General features: G+C 43.4%; 1 protein-coding gene across 3 annotated transcripts; it reads left to right on the top strand.

The window, feature by feature from the left end:
- Positions 1-2,033: 2,033 nt before the first annotated feature.
- asrgl1 (asparaginase and isoaspartyl peptidase 1) lies at positions 2,034-25,093 on the top strand. Of its 3 annotated transcripts, none has more exons than XM_086121382.1 (7): positions 2,034-2,113; positions 13,097-13,303; positions 18,297-18,439; positions 20,325-20,479; positions 22,604-22,725; positions 22,925-23,035; positions 24,442-25,093. In XM_086121382.1, the coding sequence occupies exons 2-7, from the start codon at positions 13,117-13,119 to the stop codon at positions 24,651-24,653; spliced, it is 930 nt and encodes a 309-aa protein (XP_085977508.1). In that variant the 5' UTR covers positions 2,034-2,113; positions 13,097-13,116; the 3' UTR covers positions 24,654-25,093. The 3 variants fall into 3 exon arrangements, with proteins under 3 accessions (XP_085977508.1, XP_085977507.1, XP_085977509.1); XM_086121381.1 differs by having other exon boundaries at positions 2,048-2,157; XM_086121383.1 differs by lacking the exon at positions 2,034-2,113 and adding an exon at positions 2,944-3,129.
- The last annotated feature ends 689 nt before the right edge of the window (positions 25,094-25,782 follow it).

Below are 25,782 nucleotides of genomic sequence, written 5' to 3'. Positions count from 1 at the left end.
GGGGGAAGAGTTTATTTTGTGTTTGCAAATAATATGAGTTTACACAGTCCAAGCTGCCTTTGTTACCATCCAGGAGAGTCAAATAACTACACATTGGCTGGCTCTGTCAAACATAGTCAGAGAATCCTGCTCAGCTTGTACTCCAGATATTTTTATGTATGTATGTATGTATTTATTTATTTATTTTTACAAAGGTTGAGTCTATGTTACAGTATGTGAGTCAAGAATGACAGTCTTGATGAGTAAAGCACTGGTTTGTTAAATTAAAAAATATATATACATAAATGCAGACAGAACTAAATTGAGAGGTACCAGTTACATAGAACAGTAAATGCACTTTCGTGTTAGTCACCTTGTCATCCCCAGTGATTGTTTTAACCATCGAACGTGAAGTCCAAAGGAGCATGTGTGCTTAACAGTTAACTAAATACTCTGCAGTGACTTAGGATATTTAGGCCAATTTGTCCTGCTTTTAAAATCTGTTACAATGTTCTGACGTCTTAAATTTGTCTCCTAATATATATCACCAAAGATTTTTAATATTAATGTTTAGCATCATTTAAAAAGTATGAATTTCAGAAATGTATCCTATTTCCATAAAATTCTTCTAGCGGATTATTAGTTAACAAGTGAAACATCTCAACATTTACTGTAATTAGTAATAACATTATGCAACATTTTGTTGATCTTTTCAGCCACTTTTACACTCACATATTGTGATGAAAAGCGTCACTCTGGTCACTCTCCACTTGATCAGTTTTGATAAAGATAGCTAATATGCAAGACAAAATGTATTCATGCTTATTACAAACTTGACATTTACTAACACTGATTTCTGGACGAGTCAATTTGGGCTGATCCACAATGTAAAATATGGCATAAATCCTGAACAAATTCTTACAGACTTGGGCTAACTTTATTAAATTCACAAACCTCTATTCAATGATATGCTCAATTTTGATTAATAGGTGGTTTGACTTTTTTTGTAACATCATATAACGTGTTATGATCTCAGGTTTTGGACAGGTATGACACTGGTTTGGCCACTGTGTGCGTGTCTCATGTTGTTCACCGCCGTCCAGAGGATGGTTAGGAAGAATTGTATTGTCCAATGTGTGTAGAGTATATATTGTCCTGTATGTATTGTCCAATGTATGTTGCGTAGTTTATGTGTATGCATTGCTCAATGCATGTAGCGGCACGTAGGGCCTGTCCTCCGAGACCAGTTTCTCCTATGGGAGACCAAATAAAAGTCAGATTCAATTCAAATTCAAGTTTGTGTGAATGCTCAGAAGCATGCAAAATTAGAGGGAGCATTGGTTACTCCAAACATACCGTACTTGCATAGACCGATAGATGGATGGAAGGATGGACGGACAGATGGCTGGATGGATGGATAGATTGATCGATAGGATTACTCTACACAGCAAAGTGAAATAAAAAATTAAAAATATAACAAATACAAGTCAACATTTGGGGGGAGGCCAAAGAAAATTAGCATCTAATTGAAGCAGGAAGAAAAGGAAATAAGATCGAGATTTTAAAGAAAAGGAGACCAAAATTCCAAGTCTTTAAACAATGTGCGTATAGTGTCTCTATTACCCATTTTAATTTAACCTGCGTTGAAGTGTGGACTACTGTGATGGGTTAAAAAGCAGAGGTCAAATTTGTAAATGTGCATATACTGTATGTCATGACAATTAAAATATTTTTTTTCTTCTTGGAGACTGCAGTAAATCATGACATCAAATCAGTTAAACTTTGTAGACTCAGTAATTCCCAACATATGCCGTGACAGATCATCATGCAGGGGTGTCACTGGAAACTACTTAATTTCGCTAAATATGTCTAAAAGTATTATTTATTGATTGCTTTTATTGATCATCATTCTGTCGTTACTATGTTGTGACATTTTGGTTTGGGGTAAAGGACCATGGCTTAAAATTACAGCGTCTGGAGGGTGTAATATGTTATCCACTAGGGGGCGCCATGTACCTTGTTGGTTTTTATTCGACTGATGATACCAAAGAATCGTTTTCCCCGGATTGCTGAGTAAAGCGGAACTACGGAAAGGACGAATCCAAGCAGTCAGCCAGAAAAAGAAACAGTGCAAGTAATGTCACTTTCGTCATCCATATTGCATCGAGATACCTTTGGGTAAATAGTGGTGCTTTTTATTGCCTTTCAACAAGTTACGTTTATAAATAAAACATTCTGGTCACATGACCATTTTGACAATTACACTTACCGAACACATTTCTGTCAAAACATGTATTTTTGCCTTCCTTCTCTGTCTGAAAAGCAACGTTGCATAGTCGTTTATATTCACTAATAAGCAACGTAGCCGGTTGTTGTTGTTGATAGGTGACATTTGCTGTAATAATAGTATTATACTGTATATTAGCCACTCCGTTTGGAATATTTTCCTCAGTTTGTGTACATTATAAGGTGAATATTTATATACGGGACGTTTATTTAAAATAGATTAAACAAGTGAACTTGCTCCTCTGCTGTCTGCTGTTTGAATGGATTAATTATTGCTCTCTTTCAAGAGTTTTGTCTGATCACCTTCGTCACAAGAAAATGATGTTTTGTAAAACAGATTATGACTTTCAGCGAATTTACTGCTCTCATCTTTCTATGGCTCATGTCAACAATTGAACCTTTCTGTAACAGAGAAACTTCAGAAACGCCTCAGGGATGTCAGTTTGTTTATTTATAAAACAAGAAGCTATTTCCTGCATCCATGCATCTATCCATCCATTTTCTGTATAGTGTATTCTCACAATTGTGACACATTCTAATTAATAATGATAAATATTTTTCGTGTCGCTCATGATGTGGTGGTACACTCGGCTAACTTATGCAGCGTGGGATCGGTTCTTACGAAGTGATGATGTGGGTTTGCAGTGTGAATTGTCGTTTGTATCTATCTGTGCCCTGCGACTGACTGACGACTTCTTCATGGTGTAGTCTGCCTTCCGCCCGAGGTCAGCTGAGATAGCCTTCAGCAATTCCCCCTCAACCCTGCTCAGGTGTTGAAAGTGGATGGATGGATGGATACATATATTTTTTTGTACCCTTGTCGTCACTGGTATCTCCCGATACCGAGCGCAATCTGTTACCTGGGTAAGGTATTAAGAGGAAAAAGATGGCACATCCAAATTGTTTGAACTGTCTTTTTTTTTTTCGTTTGAATGAAGTATTGCAGGGGTCCCCAACTACCGGTCCGTGGACCGATACCGGTCCGCGGGGCATTTGGTACCGGGCCGCACAATAAGAACTTACATTAATTCTGTTGTATTTATTTTGGAATACGAAAGATATTTTAGTTTGAAAAATTACCAGATTCTCCGTTACATCCACCTGTGTCACTCTTGACGCACGTCAAACCACGCTTCTCCGTCACGTGACTGATTACGCTAAAAACAAAACGCCGGAGCTTGCTAAATGAGTAAAATAAACTGCTGGAGATCGCAAATGACGGCGGCCTTAAAAGTACGTTCGAGACAACAACTCTGCCGGTGTTCTGTATTCAAGTTATGGCTGAATACTCTGAGATCGCCACAAGAGCACTGTTGCTATTTCCGACATGCTACCTGTGTGTTTTGTGCAGCAACAGCGACTAAAACAAAATTACGAAGTAGACTCGACATAAAGCACACACTTCAGGTGTCATTGTCTCCTATTACCCCGAGATGGGACCGCCCGGTTGCAGAAAATCAAGCTCGGGGCTCGCACTGATTCAGCATTGTGGTGAGTTGACATTTTCATGCACTTTGAATTTGCGTTGTATCGTATTTTGAAGGCATTAAACATTACCATAGCGATCAGAGTGTTGCGGCCGGATTAGACACTCCTCATGTTTATTATTATCTCTCGAAAACACCACAGTGTTCATGCAGCTCTTACCATATTATTTTGTAGTATTTATCCGCCACACCTTAAATGCCGGTCCGTGAAAATATTGTCTGACATAAACCGGTCCGTGGGGCAAATAAGGTTGGGGACCCCTGAAGTATTGCAATAGTTCAAAACAACAAATAAACTAAATCTTTTTTAGACAAAATAATAATGCAAACAACCGATCCATCCATTTCTAATCTGTTTATCCTCACAAAGGTCACCGTCGTGCTGCAGCCTACGAGTTGGCAAGGGACACCCTGAACTGGTTGCCAGCCAGTCGCAGTAATGCAAACAAACTGCTTTGAAATGTCCCATCAGTAGATACACAAACTAAAGTCTAAAAACTAAAATGTGTTAAATTTCAATGCAGTGTCAATGCAGTCACAAAATAAAGATCTTAAATGCCAGTGCTGGAGACTAACACCAATTTGGCCGCCGAGGCACCCTAATTTTTCATAGATATGCCGAAAAAAAATTGAGTGACCCATGCCCATCAGACAGAGTGGAAGTAGCTGTGGATGATTAAATGATAAGAATGATTGACCCCTTATTGAATGTTAAGCCCTTATATGTTCAAAAGTCCAAACCAACACTCTTGACACACCGCACTTCAAGCATCAATACCTGTACTTCAGAGTAAGTTGCCAGATGTGGAATTGTGATTCAAATGAAGAACTTTATGTTGACCACATTGTTAATCAGTTACAAGTCAAACTTGCCTGAAAAGCAGGCAGCAAAGGAGTGACCTTTAAACCTATAAAACTGTGTTGAATGTGAAGCAGTGAAAATTTTTGGTGTGCGTCACTTTTGGTGCTGTTGCACCCCAAAAATTAATAAATAAAATGATAAAGTTGGGTGCATCAATGTAACCAGTACAAAAAGTTAGTCTAGAGCCCTGAATGGTCAACGAATGAATTACACACACTGTAAAATCATCCATCCATCCATCCATTTTCTGAACCGCTTATCCTCACAAGGGTTGCGGGGCGTGCTGGAGCCTATCCCAGCTGTCTTCGGGCAGGAGGCAGGGGACACCCTGAATTGGTTGAATCGCAGGGCACACACAGACGAAAACCCACGTGGGCATGGGGAGAACATGCAAACTCCACATAGGAAGGCCGGAGCCCAAATCCAACACTGCACCTCTGCACTGTGAGGCCGACGCGCTAACTAGTCGACCACCAGACTGCCCAGTATTTTCCAACTGAAAATTCTATTGAGTAATCGGTATTTTTTCTTGGTTATAACAACAGAAGACAAAAAATAATAATAATCCACTCAAAAATGAATGACCAACTGGTTTTCGTTTTTAGAAATGAATTTAAACTGTGCTGAGTGAAGATTCATTCGTGAGATTTTACACAAATCACTCTGCAGATTTTGGTCTATCAGATGAAGTGAGGTCATAACTCCAGTGGCCATTTTGCCGGCTAAAACAACACACTTAAGTAAGCTTAGTTTGTTAAAAAGTGACCAGCACGAATGGCAGCTGTGTCAGGCTGTCAGTATCAAATTGTGCGGAGTCATTTACGTCTATTAAACTGGTTTTGATCTGATGCTTCTTGCATCTTGCTCGCTTAGGGGCTAGCTGGCTATCCGCTAACGCTGGTTCCGTCGCGAAACACTGGCAACGGGCGCCGTACAATATCACTGTCAGCATAATTGAGTCTTCCTTTTTTGGCGCCTTTAATTAGCGATTAAACATTATTTCAGAATGACATGTTCTTGACGTCAGTCGGAGACGATTCAAGTCAGCCGTTATATCGTGACACTCTTGCTGGGAACAACTTAAAAATAAAAGAATAAGCAGAAAGATCTTAAGTTGGCCAGACTCTGTTTCTATATGGCACTGGTGGCACCTGGTGTCAGCTGTATGGCATAAGAATGCTAAGTGAAAGCTTTTGCTCATCAAAATAAGTGTCGTCTGTTGTTCTTATTTCCCGCAGTTTCCTGTCGGTGACATTTCTGGTGTCAAATGATGATCGACAGGAGATGAGAAAAAATGATTGATTTAAATATTTGTATTGTTTTTGGTCTAAATATCATAATTTCGCCCAGCTCTAGCTGCATATACATTAAACATTGTTCTTACAAAGTAGTATTTACAAAAAGTCTGATCTGTTTTTCTCCCAAATGGAATCAGCGGAAAGAAACTAATGTGATCGGTCGGCACTGATCCTGTGATGAAATCAGGATAATTCTAATGGTGATCAAATTATGTTCCAATTACATTAGTTAATTCTAGTGACTTTTTGGAGCCAGACAAACATGAGCAAACTGTGTCATACCCAACTGATTTTCATCAGTCAATAGCTCTAAGGCACAGGTGGCAACGTCCTGTCCTCGAGGGCCTGCATATTTACATGTCTCTGTGCTGCAACACACCTAATTCAAATGATCAGGATCATTATCAGGCTCCTACACAGCTTGCTGATGAGCTTATCATTTGGATCAGGTGTGTTGCAGCAGGTAGAGATGCAGGAAACATGGAAGACACCGGCCCTCGAAGACCGGACTTTGGCACCTATGCCCTACGACAGCTGTCCCCAACCTTTTTTGCCCCACGATCCGGTTTAACGTCAGACAGTATTTTCAGGGACCGGCCTCTAAGGTGTGGCAGATAAATACAACAAAATAATATGATATGACCTGCATGAAAACTGTGATATTTTCTAAACATAATAAACACAAATCATGACACGAGTCTGGTCGCAACACTCTCTGGTCACTACGGTAATGTTTAAACGTGCATTCAAAATAAGATACACCGCAAATACCAAGTGCATGAAAAATACGACCCACCATCGCAGCATATTATGCAGAGTGGGCTTGGTGCATGGGAATCCCCCGTTGAGATAAATTTATTTGAAGTAGGACTCCTGATACTGTCTCTTAAATGTAGCATTCTTTTTTTGAAAGTCATATGCTCCTCTTCTGTCTCCTGGCTGGGCCTTTTCCCCTTCCCAAAGACGTTTGTTTTTTACTCATTTTGCTAACTCTTGGGTTTCATTTTACGTTTCATTTCACGTGACTGAGAAGCGCGTCAAGAGTGACGGACCGGTATCGGTCCGCGGCCAGAGTTTGGGGACCACTGCTCTAAGGCATCAGTGTTCCTGTCACCTGGACTGGAAGGACATAAAAGAAGTATACAGTATTTATATATACTGTTAAATGTAATAAGTGGTCCCACGGGAAGAATGAAATAAATGTACAGAAAACAATGACTCGTCGAGTTGGATCAGTAATCTGTAATAAAATATAATCATAACCCTCTGAATCAAACTGAATTCAATTATGAGGTGGTGAGGTGGTGAGACATTCATCCATCCATCAACACATTTTCAACATCGCTTATCCTGAATCGGGTCGCAGGAATTGCTGCAACCTATCTCAGCTGACTTTGGGCGAAAGGCGGAATAACCATTGAACTGGTCGCCAGTCAGTCTCAGGGGGCAACCATACACACCCACACCGTCACTCAGTGGAAACCTATCCCACGTTGCCCCCACACAAGTCAGGCGAGTGTACCACTACACCATCAGTGACAGTAAGACATTCTTACAACTAAAAATATTATTAAAATGTAACTTTAAGCATTGCCTCTGCAATCACAGAAGGTCTCATGATGATGTCAGGTTGAGTTCTGGAAAGTTTTTCCGGATCTCAATCAGATACAGGTATCGTATTTTCTGCACTATAAAGCTCACCTAAAAGCATTCAATTTTCTCAAAAGCCTACAGTGCACCCTATAATCCGATGTCCCTTATATATGCAGTTACAGTCTCTTTATATTCCCCATTCAATTGTTTCCCTGTTAGTGTTCCCATGCCATCTATTGGTGATTATTAGCAGGAATCAATTGTAACCTAAAAGGGTTCTGCCCGACACAAATTGACATGTGCATTCACCAACACACACTCAAACAGACAACTACTTTGTGAGCTCTGCCCAGAGTGAAACGAAGACAATACCAAAAGCATAGTTAACTCCTGACTAAACGAAGGAAGAAGGAGACTGTCACGTTGCGAGGTGGTGGTGGACGCCAAAAAGCAGGCAGGAGGGAGGAGCAGGGTGAACTTGACGAATTATATTTAATAAAACAAAGAAAACTGAATCCAAAACAAACAAAGTGCTAACAACCAAACTAATCCAAAGTAGCAAAACAAAACCATGACTGTGGCAAAAAACTAACAGGAACAGAACCATGACAGAAACAAACATGACAGTTGCAAGCAAACAGCAACAATGACCCGACACAGAGTGTGCAGCTGCTGGGTAAAGCCCCACAGTGCCACCTGTTGGTCACAAACCGAAACATGACAGTACCCCTCCCTCAAGGGACGGATCCCAGACGTCCCAAAATTGTCCAAAGGCTTGCCTCGCCGAGGAACAGGAACAAAAGCGACGACGACCTTTGCCTCGCCGGAGAACAGGATCATGAAGCGACGGCAACCCTTTGGCTGGCCGTGGCCTGACGTGGACAGAGCTCAACGTAGCGGGGGACATGGGACAGCCGGACGTGAACAGGGGCTCGGCCTGACGTGGGCGTGGACGTGGCACGGCTCGTCATGGACGTGAATGTGAATCCGCTCGAACAGACACGTGACGAGCCTTGGCTCAACGTGGACGCGGACGGGGCTCGGCCTACCGTAGACGTGGCTTGACGAGACGAAAACATGGAACAGCCGCATAAGCTCCGCTGCCTGAAGGGGGAACATGGGACAGCCGCATCACCCGCGCTGCCTGAAGGGGGGACATGGGACAGCCACATCACCAGCGCTGCCTGAAGGGGGGACATGGGACAGCCGCATCACCAGCGCTGCCTGAAGGGGAAAAGGGTGTCGGCCGCAGACGTGCTCCGCCAGGCACATGGTGGAACAGGGACCAGTCCTTAGTACCTGCGGGGTCCAGGTGGTCGGGTCATTCTGTCACGTTGCGAGGTGGTGGTGGACCCCAAAAAGCAGGCAGGAGGGAGGAGCAGGGTGAACTTGACGAATTATAGTGATGGGTCCAGCGACACCGATGCGTTGACGCATGCGCCGGGCTCACAGAGCAAACCACGTGTCGGTGCATGTGCTGCTTCATTACGTCACGTGATTGACACGTGAACTGCACCGGCGCAGTTTAGACTGCATCGGCTGCGTTGACACAGTCCAGGCTGCTAATTGACACGTGAACTGCACCGGCGCAGTTTAGACTGCATCGGCTGCGTTGACACAGTCCAGGCTGCTAATTGACACGTGAACTGCACCGGTGCAGTTTAGACTGCATCGGCTGCTTGGCACAGTCCAAGCTGCGCCACTTAGTCCAGGGGGCGTCGACTCAGTGCAGGGGGCGTTGACGCAGCAAAAGCCCGCACAGTGTATCCTAAGGAAGTGCGTCTGGCGACACGATGCCGATTGCCGAAACAAGCCAGACCTCACCCTCGCTCGAATAAAAATATATGTTTGGGCAATACGGAAAACACACTGATTATCAGAAAAAAAGGTGTCCGTCTGACTTCGAGCGTCATGTCGGCTGTCATATAATAGGCTATTATTATATGAGAAGTGCTTTATGAACGTTTGTACTGTAGGTCATACTCCAGTTGATTGAGAGGTCCCGCCTATAAGGGGGAGTTCCAGAAAGTGACTGCGAGTGAGCACACCGCATGTTTGATGACTCTGCCACGTTGCTATTAAAAGTCACATAAAACATAAACCTTGTCTGCTGACCATCATCCTGGTGATCTCATCCACCCCTGGGGCCTTGCCACCGAGGAGCTTTTTAACCACATCGGTGACTTCAACCACAGAGATAGGAGAGCCCACCTCAAGGTCCCCAGACTCTGCTTCCCCCAAGGAAGACGTGTTGGTGGAGTTGAGGAGGTCTTCGAAGTACTCTGCCCACCGGTTCACAACGTCCCGAGTCGAAGTCAGCAGCGCCCCATCCCCACTGTACACAGTGTTAGTGGTGCACCGCTTCCCCCTCCTGAGATGTCGGATGGTTGACCAGAATTTCCTCGAAGCCGTCCGGAAGTCGGCTTCCATGGCCTCACCGAACTCTTCCCACGCTCGGGTTTTTGCCTCGGCGACCACCGAAGCTGCGTTCCGCTTGGCCAGTCGATACCCGTCAGCTGCCTCTGGGGTCCCACAGGCCATAAAGGCTCGATAGGACTCCTTCTTCAGCTTGACGGCATCCCTTACTGCTGGTGTCCACCAGCGAGTACGGGGGTTGCCGCCACGACAGGCACCAACCACCTTACGGCCACAACTCAGATTGGCCGCCTCAACAATAGAGGCACGGAACATGGTCCATTCGGACTCAATGTCCCCCGCCTCCCCCGGAACATGGGAAAAGCTCTGTCGGAGGTGGGAGTTGAAACTCCTTCTGACAAGGGATTCCTCCAGACGCTCCCAACAAACCCTCACAATACGTTTGGGTCTGCCAGGATGGACCGGCATCTTCCCCCACCATCGGAGCCTACTCAGCACCAGGTGGTGATCAGTTGACAGCTCCGCCCCTCTCTTCACCCGAGTGTCCAAAACATGCGGCCGCAAATCCGATGATACAACCACAAAGTCGATCATCGAACTGCGGCCTAGGGTGTCCTGGTGCCAAGTGCACATATGGACACCCTTATGTTTGAACAAGGTCTTCGTTATGGACAATCCGTGACGAGCACAGAAGTCCAATAACAAAACACCACTCGAGTTCTGATCGGGGGGCCGTTCCTCCCAATCACGCCCCTCCAGGTCTCACTGTCATTGCCCACGTGAGCATTGAAGTCCCCCAGCAGAACAAGGGAGTCCCCAGCAGGAGTACTCTCCAGCACACCCTCCAAGGACTCCAAAAAGGGTGGGTATGCTGAGCTGCTGTTTGGTGCATATGCACAAACAACAGTCAGGACCCGTCCCCCCACCCGAAGGCGGAGGGAGGCAACCCTCTTGTCTACCGGTGTGAACCCCAATGTACAGGCACTGAGCCGGGGGGCAATGAGCATGCCCACACCTGCTCTGCGCCTCTCACCGTGAGCAACTCCAGAGTGGAAGAGAGTCCAACCCCTCTCGAGAGAACTGGTACCAGAACCCAGGCTGTGTGTGGAGGCAAGTCCGACTATATCCAGTCGGAAATTCTCTGCCTCACACACCAGCTCGGGCTCCTTCCCTGCCAGAGAGGTGACATTCCATGTCCCAAGAGCTAGCTTCTGCAGCCGAGGATCGGACCGCCAGGGTCCCCGCCTTTGGCTGCCGCCCAGCTCACATTGCAACCGACCCATTTGACCCCTCCCACAGGTGGTGAGACCTTGAGAGGGGGGACCCACGTTGCCTCTTCGGGCTGAGCCCGGCCGGGCCCCATGGGTGTAGGCCCGGCCACCAGGCGCTCGCCAACGAGCCCCACCTCCAGGCCTGGCTCCAGAGGGGGGCCCCGGTGACCCGCGTCCGGGCAAGGGAAACTGAGTGCCATTGATTTTATTTATCATAAGGGGTTTTATGAGTCGTGCTTTGTCTGGTCCCTCACCTAGGACCTGTTTGCCATGGGTGACCCTGCCAGGGGCATAAAGCCCCAGACAACTTAGCTCCTAGGATCATTGGGACACACAAACCCCTCCACCACGGTAAGGTGACGGCTCACGGAGGGGTGCACGTCTAACAACACAATCAATAAAATACAAAAATATACTGTCCAAAAACTGTTTATATCACAAAAACTGCAATACAGGTGTATCCCAAAAAAATCACAACAGTAAAATACATACAGTATTTTAATGTTTATTTTTTTCTGTCTTGGGAAAAAAATGTGTATTTTGGATTGTTTTGTTGGATGCATTCTTTGGTTTATGACAATGTTTGCCTGCGTGTCATACAGTTTTCTTGCTAGTTGCAAGTAACTGTCCCGTTGATCACCGATGTCTGGTAATTCTTGTGCATACTGAAGGATTTTTGTTGCCATTTGCATTGCTTCCTTGCTGGATGGTGGCTTGTCATCAGGAGTTGAATCGATGCCTTGTTTTTTAAAGTTTCGTAGATTTGCGTCTTTCCGACTCCAAGTGTCTGCTGGATCTTTTTAACTTTGTGTCCAGCCTCGCTCAAACGAATGCATTTCACTCGCTCCGCTCCAGTCGTTACAGTTCTTCTACGTTTCGATGCGATGATCTATGCGACGTAAGTGAATAAAGTTAAAATCTTTCACAATTACAGTAAAACGCACTTCAATAAAAAGTCGCTTACACGTCTTCGTTTCGAATCTGATGAATGAAAACGGCGAAGCGAACACGTTTCTTCGGTCATGTCGAGTGGGTGCTGCTTTTAAGCTAGTGCCGCGTTCTCCAGGACGTAAGTGAATAAAGTTAAAATCATTCACAGTAAAACGCACGGCAATAAAAACTCACTTACACGTCGTCGTTTAGAATCTGATGATCGAAAAACGCAAAGTGAAAACTTGTTTCAGCGTCAGTCTTTTCCGTCGCATCGGGTGGGCGTTGCGTGTATTTAAGCTCCCGCGGCATTACACCTCCATCCGGGTTACGGGTAGTGGAATTTCCGCTTACGCAAGTTCCTGGTAACACGTAATATCGTGGTCAAAATGTTAATGCATAGGTTTTTATTCCGGGTGAAGGATATTCCTTTCCATAGAATTCCGGGGATGGGAATATTTACTGTATATGAAAACAGTTTAAAAAATTGGCCATTCATTGAAGGTACGCCTTATAATCCAAAGCACCTTATCGTGCAGAAAATACAGTACTTTGTTTTGGAAAATGACCAATTATAAAGTTCAACCAGCATTAGCATTTAGGATTTCTGCAAAATGAACCACAAATGCAAGGGACAGTACAAGCTTGGATCATTGGCTGTTTATTACAAGTCAGCTCTAAACTGTGATATCTATATGTCACACACGAACCATATCACCAACAATAAAATGTTGCTAATATCCTGTTTACACCTTGACATAAATCTGAATCCAGATCAAGAATTTCCACTTAACCAAGGGGAGCAATTATGAAAAAGATTTCAGTTGATGGATACTCTGAGTGCTTTTCTATCCATTTTCCGAACCGCTTGATCCTCACTAGGGTCGCGGGGGGTGCTTTTCTAATGCACTTTAATTTTTTCCATCTATAAATAGAGAAAAATCTTTTAATGTGATTCAAATGCACTATGAATTACAGTATGTCCTCATGTTGTACATTTTTTTCTTTTCCCAGCTTTTGCAGCGGTGATCAACATGCTTCCTGTAGTGGTCGTCCATGGAGGAGCTGGCTATGTGCCAAAAGAGAGAGCAATGCAGTCCAAGGCTGGGGTTTGCGCAGCTGCTCGATCTGGGTATGCCATCCTCCAGAGTGGGGGAAGCAGCATGGATGCTGTGGTTGAAGCTGTGACCAAACTGGAGAATAACCCCAGCTTCAATGCAGGTGAGGTAACAGCATTCTGTTGCATTTTGGTCTCTGTTTTTTGTTTCCCTCTGGGACACAGGCGACTCAAAAATTGAGTTCCCTGCGAATAATTTTGCCAAATAATCAAAAATACGCTTTCAAAGGTTAACATAACTTGAGAGGTGACGTTCCTGCCATGCTTGGTTATTGCTTGTGTGGAATGGGCACATCAAAAGGACATTGGAGATTATGTTTACAGTTCATTGTTGTAACCCAATTTATTCTCGATTGGTCATGTTTAATTACTTCCTATGAATGCGAGACAGACATTCGAACAGCAATCATTATCCCAATAAAAACACTTTGAGGTGCATTTTTATGTATGTAAAATGCTGTATGAATAAAGTTTGATTGAAAAGTATAAAGAGTTTAGATATTGCATGCCTGGACCGATGGAAATAGTGACAAATGGGAAAAAAAGGGATTCAAACAATTAGCTCCAAGTTGATTGGAAAAAAAAACACACCGAGCAACAAGAGAGAATAAGAAAAGACTGAGAATCGAAAGGCTGAAACTGAGCTGTGAAATGCAGAGTTGTGAAAGACCAGAATACAGTGAAACTCCTCTACAACAAAATCATGTTTGCAGCAAGAAATTTTTCACAACAGGGGGTTTTCACTGTAGCAAATTTGATCTCAGATGTAAGCACACACACCCACACACACAAACAAACGTATGTGTACATGCACACACACACGTATGTGTACTCTATTTTTATTCCAATAGTGCATAAGTATGAGCACACACTTATTTGACACTTCATATTGTCAGTGTAGAAAGAAAAAAAGGGAAAGAAACTGCGAAATTTACGATCAGCATTCACTTTCACTTACATCAATTTCTTGGATAATGTCTTTTATTTTGCTTGCTCTGTCTTTCATTGTGATCACTTTTACCCTCTCTTCCAGCGTCAGAGCTCTTCTTGTCTTAGCTGCTTGACATCCAAAGGTCCGTTTTGTAGCCATTTTAGCAATGCAACGTCCATGCTCGTCTGAATCTAACAATAACAAATACTTCCTGGACCCGGTGGCTTTTCTTTCCACCATCTCACTGTCTCTAACTCGACCTCCCCTCGATCGCCACCCAAGGCAGCGTTGCTCAGCTGATGTCATGCAATGAACTTTTCAGCCAGCCACGGGACGCTTCGTAGTCCTCGATGGCCAAAGTTAGCTCTCGAAGGTTAACCCTTGTGGCCTGCAAGTACACATCATGTAGACCTGACATGCGTTGTGTTGCAAAAACAAATGTATGCCACGAGGGGTATTACCCATGCATGGCATGCATTTATTTTTTTTGCAACACAACGCATGTCAGGTGTACAGGATGTGTAACTGCAGGGCACAAGGGTTTTAAGTGTACAGTACAAGAGCGACACAGTGGTCGACTAGTTTGCACGGCCGCTTCACATTGCAGAAGTGCAGGGTTCGATCCCGGCTCCGGCCTTCTTGTGTGGAGTTTGCATGTTCTCCCCATCCCTGCGTGGGTTTTCTCCGGGTACTCCACTTTCCTTCCAAAAACATGCATGGCACACTAATGGAATACTCTAAATTGTCCCTAGGTGTGATTGTGAGCGTGAATATTTTTTTTTATCTATGTGTGCCCTGCGATAGGCTGGCAACCGGACAGGGTGTGCCTGACCTGCTACCTGAAGACAGCTGAGATAGGCTCCACCATGCCCGTGGCCCTCGTGAAGCTAAGCAGAATGGAAAATGGGTGGATGGATAGTGTACAAAACATTTTCCACAGACGTCTGGCTAGAGAGCTACCAGCTTTGAACAGTAAATTAGTATTAAAATAAAAAAGTATCTTGAGAGCAGTGTTGGACCTGAATGAGTTCAATGAACGAATGTTCATCTACTTGTTCATGTTTTGGTGTGTGTGACAGCTCATTTCCTACATCAGCCAGGTTCCTACCTTAGATTATATTTGTGCTTGCACATTAAAGACAATAGTCCGTAATTCTATCCATCCATCCATCCATCCATTTTCTGGTCCGCTTATCCTAACTAGGGTTGCAGGTGTGCTGGAGCCGATCCCAGCTGTCTTCAGGCAGTAGGCGCAGTACACTCTGAAATGGTTGCCAGTAAACCGCAAGGCACACATAGACAAACAACCATTTGCCCCTCATTTACAAAATGAACATCCAAGCAACAAGGTTTTCCTCATGAGAGTGTAGGTTGAAGCTTGCAACTGTCTAGTGTACACGTGTGGATGGGATGGGTGGCTACAATGGGGAAACGTCAGTATTTTTTTCTGGGCAATGGCTCGATCTTTTTTTTTTTTTTTTTTGATGAACTGAACAAGTTCAAAAAAAATATTCAACAAGTTCATTAACAAAATGTATGAACTGAACTTTGAACTAGTTCGCACTGCTGTACCGCACACTCGAAAACCCGAAATGATTCCATTACAGCTGATGTCTGTCATGATTCGGTTTAGGGACCAACAGGTGGCACTGTAGGGCTTCCCCGGCAGCTGCACACCTGTTGGTCATTTGGTAATTAGTTGTTTAAAAGGACTCCCAGCCCGAACATTCAGTGTCGGGTCATTGTTGCTCTTGCTACTGTCATGTGTGTTGCCTTTGCTACTGTCATGTTTGTTTGTTGCTGTTTGCTTGCAACTGTCATGCTTGTTTCTGTCATGGTTCTGTTCCTGTTAGTTTTTTACCACAGTCATGGTTTTGTTTGGCTACTTTGGATTCGTTTTGGTTGTTAGCACTTTGTTTGTTTTGTAGTTTTCTTTGTTTTAAATACAATTCTTCAAATACACCCTGCTCCTGCCTGCTTTTTGGGGTCCACCACCACCTCGCAACGTGACGGAATGACCCGACCACCTGGACCCCGCAGGTACTAAGGACTGGTCCCTGTTCCACCATGTGCCTGGCGGAGCGCGTCTGCGGCCGACACCCCTTTCCCCTTTCAGGCAGCGCTGGGGATGCGGCTGTCCTGTTTTCGTCTCATCAAGCCCCGTCTACGGTGGGCCGAGCCCCGTCTACAGTGGGCCGAGCCTCGTCACGTGTCTGTTGGAGCTGAGTCGCATTCACGTCGACGACGAGCCGTGCCAAGTCCACGCCCACGTCAGGCCGAGCCCCTGTTCACGTCCGGTTGTTCCATGTCCCCCGTTACGTCGAGCTCCGTCCACGTCAGGCCACGCCCAGCCAAAAGGATTGCCGTCGCTTTTGTTCCTGTTCCCTGGCGAGGTGAAGGTCACCGTCGCTTATTATTGTATTTCGGTGAGGCGAAGGTCGCCGTCGCTTTTGTTCTTGTTCTGCGGTGAGGCAAGGGTTGCCGTCGCTTTTAATTCCTGTTCCCCGGCGAGGCAACCCTTTTGGACAACTTTGGGACGTCTGGGATCCATCCCTTGAGGGAGGGGTACTGTCATGATTCGGTTTAGGGACCAACAGGTGGCACTGTAGGGCTTCCCCGGCAGCTGCACACCTGTTGGTCATTTGGTAATTGGTTGTTTAAAAGGACTCCCAGCCCGAACATTCAGTGTCGGGTCATTGTTGCTCTTGCTACTGTCATGTGTGTTGCCTTTGTTACTGTCATGTTTGTTTGTTTGTTGCTGTTTGTTTCTGTCATGGTTCTGTTCCTGTTAGTTTTTTACCACAGTCATGGTTTTGTTTGGCTACTTTGGATTCGTTTTGGTTGTTAGCACTTTGTTTGTTTCGTAGTTTTCTTTGTTTTAAATACAATTCTTCAAATACACCCTGCTCCTCCCTCCTGCCTGCTTTTTGGGGTCCACCACCACCTCGCAACGTGACAATGTCGACTGTGAGGAGGTGCTTATTACAAAGGCAAAAGTATATTAAACAAAAATAATAATAAATGCTATTTCTACTATTTTGCACCACAGATTACAGAATTTTGAGATCCATCTCAAAATTACTCATGAACTTTTTTTTCATCAATTTAGCCAGGGGGGTGATTTTTAAATACATCAACTACACGTTCCAGCAGAATCTGTAGGCCTGCACCTCCATCAAAATCACCCAAATCGTGTTGTACCACCTGCGCCCCAACTTGTCTGTTTTCAGCCACCAAAGTGTAGGACGTGTAAAAGAAAATGCCCTCGCTCTGCCGGAATGCCCAGCCTGGCGCAGCGCGGTCTGCCACATTCCCAGCCACGCTCAAGCTTGCACGGAAATCAAAATGCGTTAGTTTTTATGCCTCCAAAAAGAAACCCCAATGGTTTCTAGTTTGGAAACAGTTCGCTGAAGACAATCATTTAAGGGTGACACCTCCATAGTGGTTGTGGCAATTATGAAGATACCAACGATAGTGCCCTCTGCTCTGAGGATCTATTCTCAATTTCTAGCAGCTGCAAAAATTACAGCTATTGGTTCCCATTCCGGCTTTTTACTCGACATAGAAGAGCATTGAAGAGCAAAAAAACAAGTCAACAAACCGCAGTGGTTAACTGTGTCAACTTGAAAAAAACTAATTATCAACTATCATCTCTCTCTCTCTCTCTCTCTCTCAATGTGTGTGTGTGTGTGTGTGTGTATGTATATATAATTTGTGGGATATGAGTTAAGCAGCAAAATCCACACATAGCCATCTAAGGGGGCAGCCATTTTGCCACTTTCTGTCAACTGTAAATGAGATCACAGTTGCTCAGGTAACGAACAGTAACGGCTCACCTGTTTTCTGAAGCTAAGGCATGATTAGTTGTTACCTAATCAACTAAGCAACTGTGATGGACAAAAACGATTTTACTGCTTAACTCGCATTCCAGAAAGGAAATATTAACCACAATAATCGTGTTTATATAGTGGAGAAGCGAAATATCAATCAGAATACAGTGCCATGTTTAGAGTAATGGAGGCACACAGAACATATTATTGTCAAGAAATTTGAGGGTTTGACTTTCCCTTTACATTTTGTAAAGGGAAAGGGAAATTTTTACCATATCACTGTTTTTATTGTGTACTGCCAAGATTTTGTTCATTCATCTGGGGTTGTTTTTTTAGGATGTGGGTCAGTGCTAACCACCAGTGGCAATGTGGAGATTGATGCCATCGTAATGGATGGGAAAACACTCGCGAGCGGTGCTGTCTCTGCTGTACGCAATATAGCCAATCCTGTGCAGCTGGCAAGACTGGTAATGGAGAAGGTAAATAATCAATTGATTTGGATTCATGATTCTTAACATACACTTTGTTAACAGATGAGGTGGGATTGAAGTATTCTAGGTCCCTGCATCGAAATATGATTTTTTTGTACCAACGATCAAATTTTTTTCAACCACTGTTATTACAGAATTCAATGCTTGGTTTTAACCCTGAATTAACCAATCAGACAAGTAGGAGGGTCGCACATATTTTATCCAGCTGCCAGGCTTCTCTGAGAGGCCAAAAATGAATACATCATAATTTAAAAGGACATGACTCCAAATATTGAACATCTTCTATTTCTTTTAAAGTCTGATATTTATTGATAATTTCATTTCAAGGGTAAAATTATCTGTCCGCCTCAAAGTGCAGAGATCATTGATTTGATTCCAGATTCTGGCTTTCCTGTGTGGAGCTTGCATGTTCTCCCCATGCCTATGTGGGTTTTTTCCGGGTACTCCTCCCACATTCCAAAAACATGCACCATAGGTTAATTCAACATTCTAAATTCAATACTCTAAATCTGCAAGAACTAGCCGTAACACCTAATTTATACATACATTAGCCACTTCAGACTAATAACTGTGGATCTCCATGTTATAAAATGGGATATTACCAACCGTATAATCCTACTGGTAGACACTCTCCCTAAAACAAAATTCCGAGTGCAGGTATAGTTACATAGCGTACCAGAACCTTTCTCAGACCTTTGTTGTCACATGAGGCAAATTCGCAGATGATCTTAGACCGGCGGTTGCACTGCCGAGATGGCTGTGTTTATTCACTTCTTCTCTATTTCTTAATAAACTGAAATCTGCTTATTTTTACTTTCAATTCCTCCTTTACACAGCTGCGCACAACGCTAAGCACACTCGCTTCTGTGTGTGTGTGTGTGTCTGTCTCTCTCTCTCTCTCTCTCTCTCTCTCTCTCTCTCTCTCTCTCTCTCTCTCTCACACTCTCACTCTCACTCTCTCTCTCTCACTCACTCACTCACTCACTCGGCTGACTGGCTGGCTGGCTGGCTCCTACCGCAACTGTAAACCATGTTGTTCGAATCGCAAATAGCAAATCAGTATGACGGCAGACTCGAATGCTTTCATTGGTCCATTGTGACGTGTTCTGTAATTTCATTGGTCAGATATATGTCAAGTCAGCTTTATTGTCTAATATGTGCAATATGTGCAACCAACAGCACAGATTACATTTATTTCCTCTCAACCTCAGGAGAGAGAGGAGCCCCTGCGGGTACCCGTGCCACCCTCAACAGAACAGTTAACATAAAATAAGAAAGTAATACAACACAACACATAAGATACAGACAGTAAAACAATCCACATCAGGTCCACACTACGTAACAACAAACACTATGTGACAAGAGAAAACACAAAAACTAAAAGCAAAGCTCTTGAAGAGCACTTGCCGACGGCTGCCTACTAAATCTGTTGATGCCTTGATGCTTGTAAAATTCCATAAATAAACCACATTGCATTAAAACTGCAGGATTTAAAGTTTTGGAAAAAGTAGTGGCTTATCGTCGGGAAAATACGGTACACAATTACAGAGAAAAACCTTTTTTTAGGGTGATTTGGGTGGCATACTGTGTTATACAAGCATGTTAGACACGGGATTTTATGGTATCTATTTTATATCCTTAATACTTATTTGATTTTTGGCAACTTCCTGCCTTACTTTCGTTACTACTGAGCTCAATTTAATCGGCATATTGTGCACAAGAATTTGTCTCATGAATGAATTGTCGCTCCATGTGGACTCATCTCATTTAAGGCTCATGAAAATTTCAACCAAATGACATGTACCATAAATGGATTTTAATGATGTTAAAAATTTGATTTGTAGTCTCTTATAAACTTTCGTCTTTATTCAAGACCACTCATACCTGTCTGACAGCACATGGTGCTAATCAGTTTGCCCTGGCCATGGGTGTCCCTGAGGTGCCGCAAGAATCCCTCATCACTGAATACTCCCGAATGCGTTGGGAAAGAAACCTGGCACCTGATGCCAACCCTGTGGAGTGCCAAATGTAAGTCATGTCATATAATAGTTTTAATCCCTTTAGATTCCAAAAGGAAAAGACGAACATGGTATATTTTCCACTCAATGGGGTTACATGTCTAATTTCTACTGACTATGTTGATTTGTGACATTTGTTTTTATATCTTGCAGAACTTATAAACAGTATTTTTTTTACATACAAATACAAAGTTCTACCGAAATGAGATTCAGCAGAAAATACCTCATTCAAATGCGGATTTGATAATTAATCTATCCATCCATTATCACTTCATCCTCACAAGGGTCAATGGAATCATATATTATCATGCAGTTAAAATGTAGAAAGATATACTTGAGCAATAGCCCTATGCTTGTGTTGAGATCGGTCCCGAGTCTATAGCAGGAGCAGTCGACTGGTAGACCGCGACGGGTGTAGGGAAGGGGGGCGGGGGTCATATTAATGTTGTTATATATTTTGTTTTAGTGTACACACTTGTTTGTGCAGCCTTTCAGTCTCATGTTCACAAAATGAAAAAAAAGAAATGGAATTTTCATAAAAATGCACAGTTGAGGTGGCCACCTGGGATTTGGTTGACTGGTCAGCCCGTTTTTATCCATCTCAGGGGGTGGCCATTTTGGCATTTGACAGTGAGTGGCAAAATGGCCGCCCCCTGAGATGTATGAAAACAGGTGGCTTTTGCTGCTGAAATCCATATTCCACAAACACATTCATAATCAGAATGTCATCTTTAGACTAGTGAACATATTATTATTGAGAAAAAAAATTAACTTTACTTTCCCTTTAAGGTAAATATAGCATGTTTTGTTCTGTTGTATTATGATTATTTCACGTTAACTGTTCTGTAAAGTGCTTTATTACAGCTGCATCTGTTTTGAAAGTGCTCTACAAATAAAGATGTATTGTATTGTGTCGACTGGTTAGCACGTCGGCCTCACGGTGCAGAATTGCAAGTTTCAATTCTGGCTTCGGCCTGCATGTATGGAGTTGGCATGCTTTCTCCGTGCCTGCGTGAGTTTTGTACGGGTGTCAAACCCTGCACCTCTGCACTATCAGGCCGACGTGCTAACCAGTCGACCAGTATTAACATGTCAATTATAAATAACGTGGATATGAAGAAGAAATGACTTTATAAGACATGAAACAAACACTGTAGCGTTTCTACTTCATCTTTGAAAACATTCAGTCAGCAAATGTTACCACCTATAGACAACTGCAACTGGTGCCGACGTCTGAGAGACTCCCTTGCAAAAGTGAGAGACAGTTTCAGTCTTCACAGAGAGCGAGATTTCTTTCCGTTTATCAGAAACGTTTTCAGACCATGTGCTCAGGGCCGTGCCGTGCCTCCATGAGCTACGGGAGGAAGTTGTACAACAATGTACGTACTCAATCGGTAGTGTTGCTAAGCAATGGTAGGGAATCCCGCATTGTACATTTTGTTCATAAGCAAGGTCGCGGCAGTTAGCTTCCCGCGGTTCGTTGTAATGAAGGCCTTTTCACTATTTTGTGGGAAAAATCTGGTCGTTATAATGACGTTTACATTGTAAAGGTGTTCGCTGGAAGCAAAATCACCTCATGGAAAATAAATTGCCGGTACGTGAACTCAGGACATTATAGGGGTGACAACGTATACACACACACACACAAACACACACACACACACATATATATATATATATATATATATATATATATATATATATAATAATCGAACCCGGTACCTCTGCTATATATATATATATATATATATATATAGCAGAGGTACCGGGTTCGATTCCAGCTCCGGCCTCCCTGTGTGGAGTTTGCATGTTCTCCCCGGGCCTGCGTGGGTTTTCTCCGGGTGCTCCGGTTTCCTCCCACATTCCAAAAACATGCATGGCAGGCTGATTAGACGCTCTAAATTGTCCCTAGGTGTGAGTGTGGGCGTGGATGGTTGTTCGTCTCTGTGTGCCCTGCGATTGGCTGGCAACTGATTCAGGGTGTCCCCCGCCTACTGCCCGAAGACGGCTGGGATAGGCTCCAGCACCCCCCGCGACCCTAGTGAGGATCAAGCGGTTCGGAAAATGGATGGATGGATATATATATATATGCGCGCGCTGCATATCAAGCGGCCTGAGATGTTTTGTTGTGTAGGGGAAAGATGGGCACCGTTGGAGCTGTGGCAGTTGACATCAAAGGCAATGTAGCATGTGCCACTTCGACTGGTGGGATACTGAACAAGATGGAAGGACGTGTGGGTGACACACCCTGCATAGGTCGGTCCTCCAATCAGTCATGAAGTTGGGAAGTTTATGCAAAACTGTAACAGGTTTCCTTTCACAAGGTCATATGCAAATGCTGTGCAAAATGGACCACAATATGTGACTTAAATTTTAAATGAGACTTTATACGTCTAATTTAATAGTATTCAAGAGAGAAGAACTATGAGTTCTGTAATGTTTATATGTGTGCCAGGATGTGGAGGCTTTGCTGACAATCAGGTGGGAGCCGTGTCAACCACAGGCCATGGAGAGGCCATTATGAAGGTTACTCTGGCTAGACTCATCCTGTTTCACATGGAGCAAGGTACTGACACACACGTGCACATGCACACCCACACAACCATATCACTGCATTTATTTTAAAAAGTATATTGTATATATTTTGTCGACATGAAGACTGGTCACTCAATACTGGCTTTTGGAAAACTGTCCGAAGATTGGAAGATTGTCCAAAATGAAAGCTCAACATGTACGAAGGAAAACTGTCATACTCAACCCCACTAGTATGAATAATTTTGATACTTAATAGCAAATGCAAGACAGTACACAAACTATTTTTTTCCTATTTTCTGTTGCTCTTCTACAGGGGTGTCCAAACCCATTCCTCGAGGGCTATTGTCGTATTTTACATGTCTCCCTATTCCAACAGTCGTGATTCAAATGATCAGGATTGTTATAAGGCTTCTTCTGCGCTTGCTCAGGAGCTGATCATTTTAATCAAGTGTGTTGGAGTAAGGAGAAATAAAGCACGCAGGACAGCGGCCCTCAAGGACATGCCTGCTCCATGCCTGGCACTTATGTAGTGTCATTTGTGTTTGCACCACGTTTGTCAAATGACTCATGCTCAACCAATGAACAGCGTTATGAAACACTAACAAATTGTTTTTGTGTTCAAATAGGTGTAAAAGAAGACATTGCACATTACTTGGCGCATAGTGGGCGCAAACTTAAATTTTATAGAAGCAAACAGAAAAGTTTGGGGTGCACACTATAAATCGATGTGAAAAGTAAATATTCAGTATGATGTGAATATGTTCACAGTAAATGCAGAAACGTCATTATCTTAAAATTTACATTTCACAGTGCAGGTTTTGAAACTATGTAAATATGATAAACAAGTTATTCATCTTAAATACCGTACTAAAAAATGTCATGTTAATGTTTAGGCCAGCAGTACCAGTTTTATAAGCAAATTCTGTGTGCCCCACATGTCGTGGTTATTGACAGTAGAATTTGCGGTACTGTACATGATCTCCATGAAATACCTCAGGTAGGTGAATTTGCGAAGCCAGAATTTCCTCACAAAATGATACGTATCAGGTTTGTCTCGTCTGCCACACATGGTTTACTGAGGAGCATGTAAGCACATGTAGTCCATTTTTCATTTTTCCCAGAGTACCGTGAAACCTTTAGATTTGCACTATACAGTAAGCCTAAAACCGGCCTCTTTTGACACAATGGCAAATTACAGTAGTCATCCACGTTGGCGTTTGCATGGTGCTAACAAAGACCGTGCTCTTTTACAAGCCGCAGTACTTTTCCATCAATTTTGAGGCTCTTATCATTTTCAAAAACAGCAGTTGTTTTTATAAACATTCTTAACATTGCAATCATCACTGTGACAGATTAATTTGCGCACTGTCATCTTGCCACCTGTCAACTGACCATCAAGTTCATGTTTCCTCTGATGATGAAACGTTCTGTCACCAGGTCAGTCGCCAGAGGCAGCCTCTGACATGGGCCTGGCCTACATGAAGTCCAGAGTGCAGGGATTGGCTGGGGTGGTGACAGTGGATCCACAGGGTCAATGGGCTGCTCGCTTCACCAGTTCTCAAATGGCCTGGGCTGCAGCCCAAAAGGATACCCTCCACTGCGGTTTATACACCGGGGAACACTTCACCCAAAGCATTGATGAACCTTAATGAGAGAAAACACACGACTCGGGAAGGTTTGCCATATTCATTTCTTTGTTTAAAATAATTACTCACAAAAAAAATCTCTCTTTCCTTTACTCGGGCGATCCTAAGGGTTTCACATAAGGGCTGTCTTCCTGGAAGTTCCATTATGGGAATACAATAAACATACAATTACATGCAGCATTTAAAGCTTTGCATTAACAGCACAATCTGAATCTATTTTATCTGAAATATTGTGTTGTTTTAAAAGTGAAGGCAAAGTCACTTTTGCGTTGGTGATGAAGGTTGCGACTAAATCACAATGATGACAGTTACATCTTACAGCCACAAGAGGGTAATGTTGTAAACGAAACAAAATATGAAGTGAGTTGACAATACATTGCAGAATTTCTTTGCACGCATATCCATGTTTTCAGATTGTTACTCGACATAAAATTGTTATTAAATCAGATTTCAAATAAAAAGGGATTTGTGTTTCCGTCCTGTTTTGTTGTAATTGTTTGATGACATTATTATTTTTGCAAGAACTCGCATGAATGGGAGAGTCGCTCTGTTTTCCATCCACCCATTTTCTATCCTGTCGAGGGTCGTGCGGAGATAGAGCCTATGCCAGATGACTGCGGGTGAAAGGCGGACCACACCTTGGATTGCTCGACAACAATACAATAAGCTTAGTCGACTGTCCCACATGCAACTGTGGACTTTTTCCACTGCGCCGTCTTATTTCTATTTATTTTTTGTTTTGAGTTGCAACTACAAACCTACAGGTAACAGGAAGTAAAAGATAAAATACAGTAAACCGCTGGTCGGACGACGAACGTGTTTACACTGAAAGCATCAGTAAGATGTGGGGATTAGTTGACACAGCACTGGTGACCTACAGACAACATCCCATTAACTTTTCACATGTAAAATGTAAGAAAAAACAGCAGACTTCAGTATCCTAAAACCATTCATTGAAATGTTCTTCTCACAAATCAAATCAACAAGATTAATCTAAAAATAAGTTTTGAAAATCTGAACGAGCTCGAACACAATAATGGACAGTTGGCTCGAGTCATAAATTGGTTTTGGGCTCCTGACTTCTGAATACTAAACGTGCAATGCCTTTCTTGTGGTGCAGGATGGTATGTAA

The sequence above is a fragment of the Hippocampus guttulatus genome, chromosome 10, assembly GCF_054856545.1.
Source record: "Hippocampus guttulatus isolate MCC_2025c chromosome 10, RoL_Hgut_1.0, whole genome shotgun sequence".
NCBI classification, from domain to species: Eukaryota; Metazoa; Chordata; class Actinopteri; order Syngnathiformes; family Syngnathidae; genus Hippocampus; species Hippocampus guttulatus.
The sequence above is the reverse complement of the archived record's forward strand: the minus strand, read 5'-3'. Positions and strand labels throughout refer to the sequence as shown.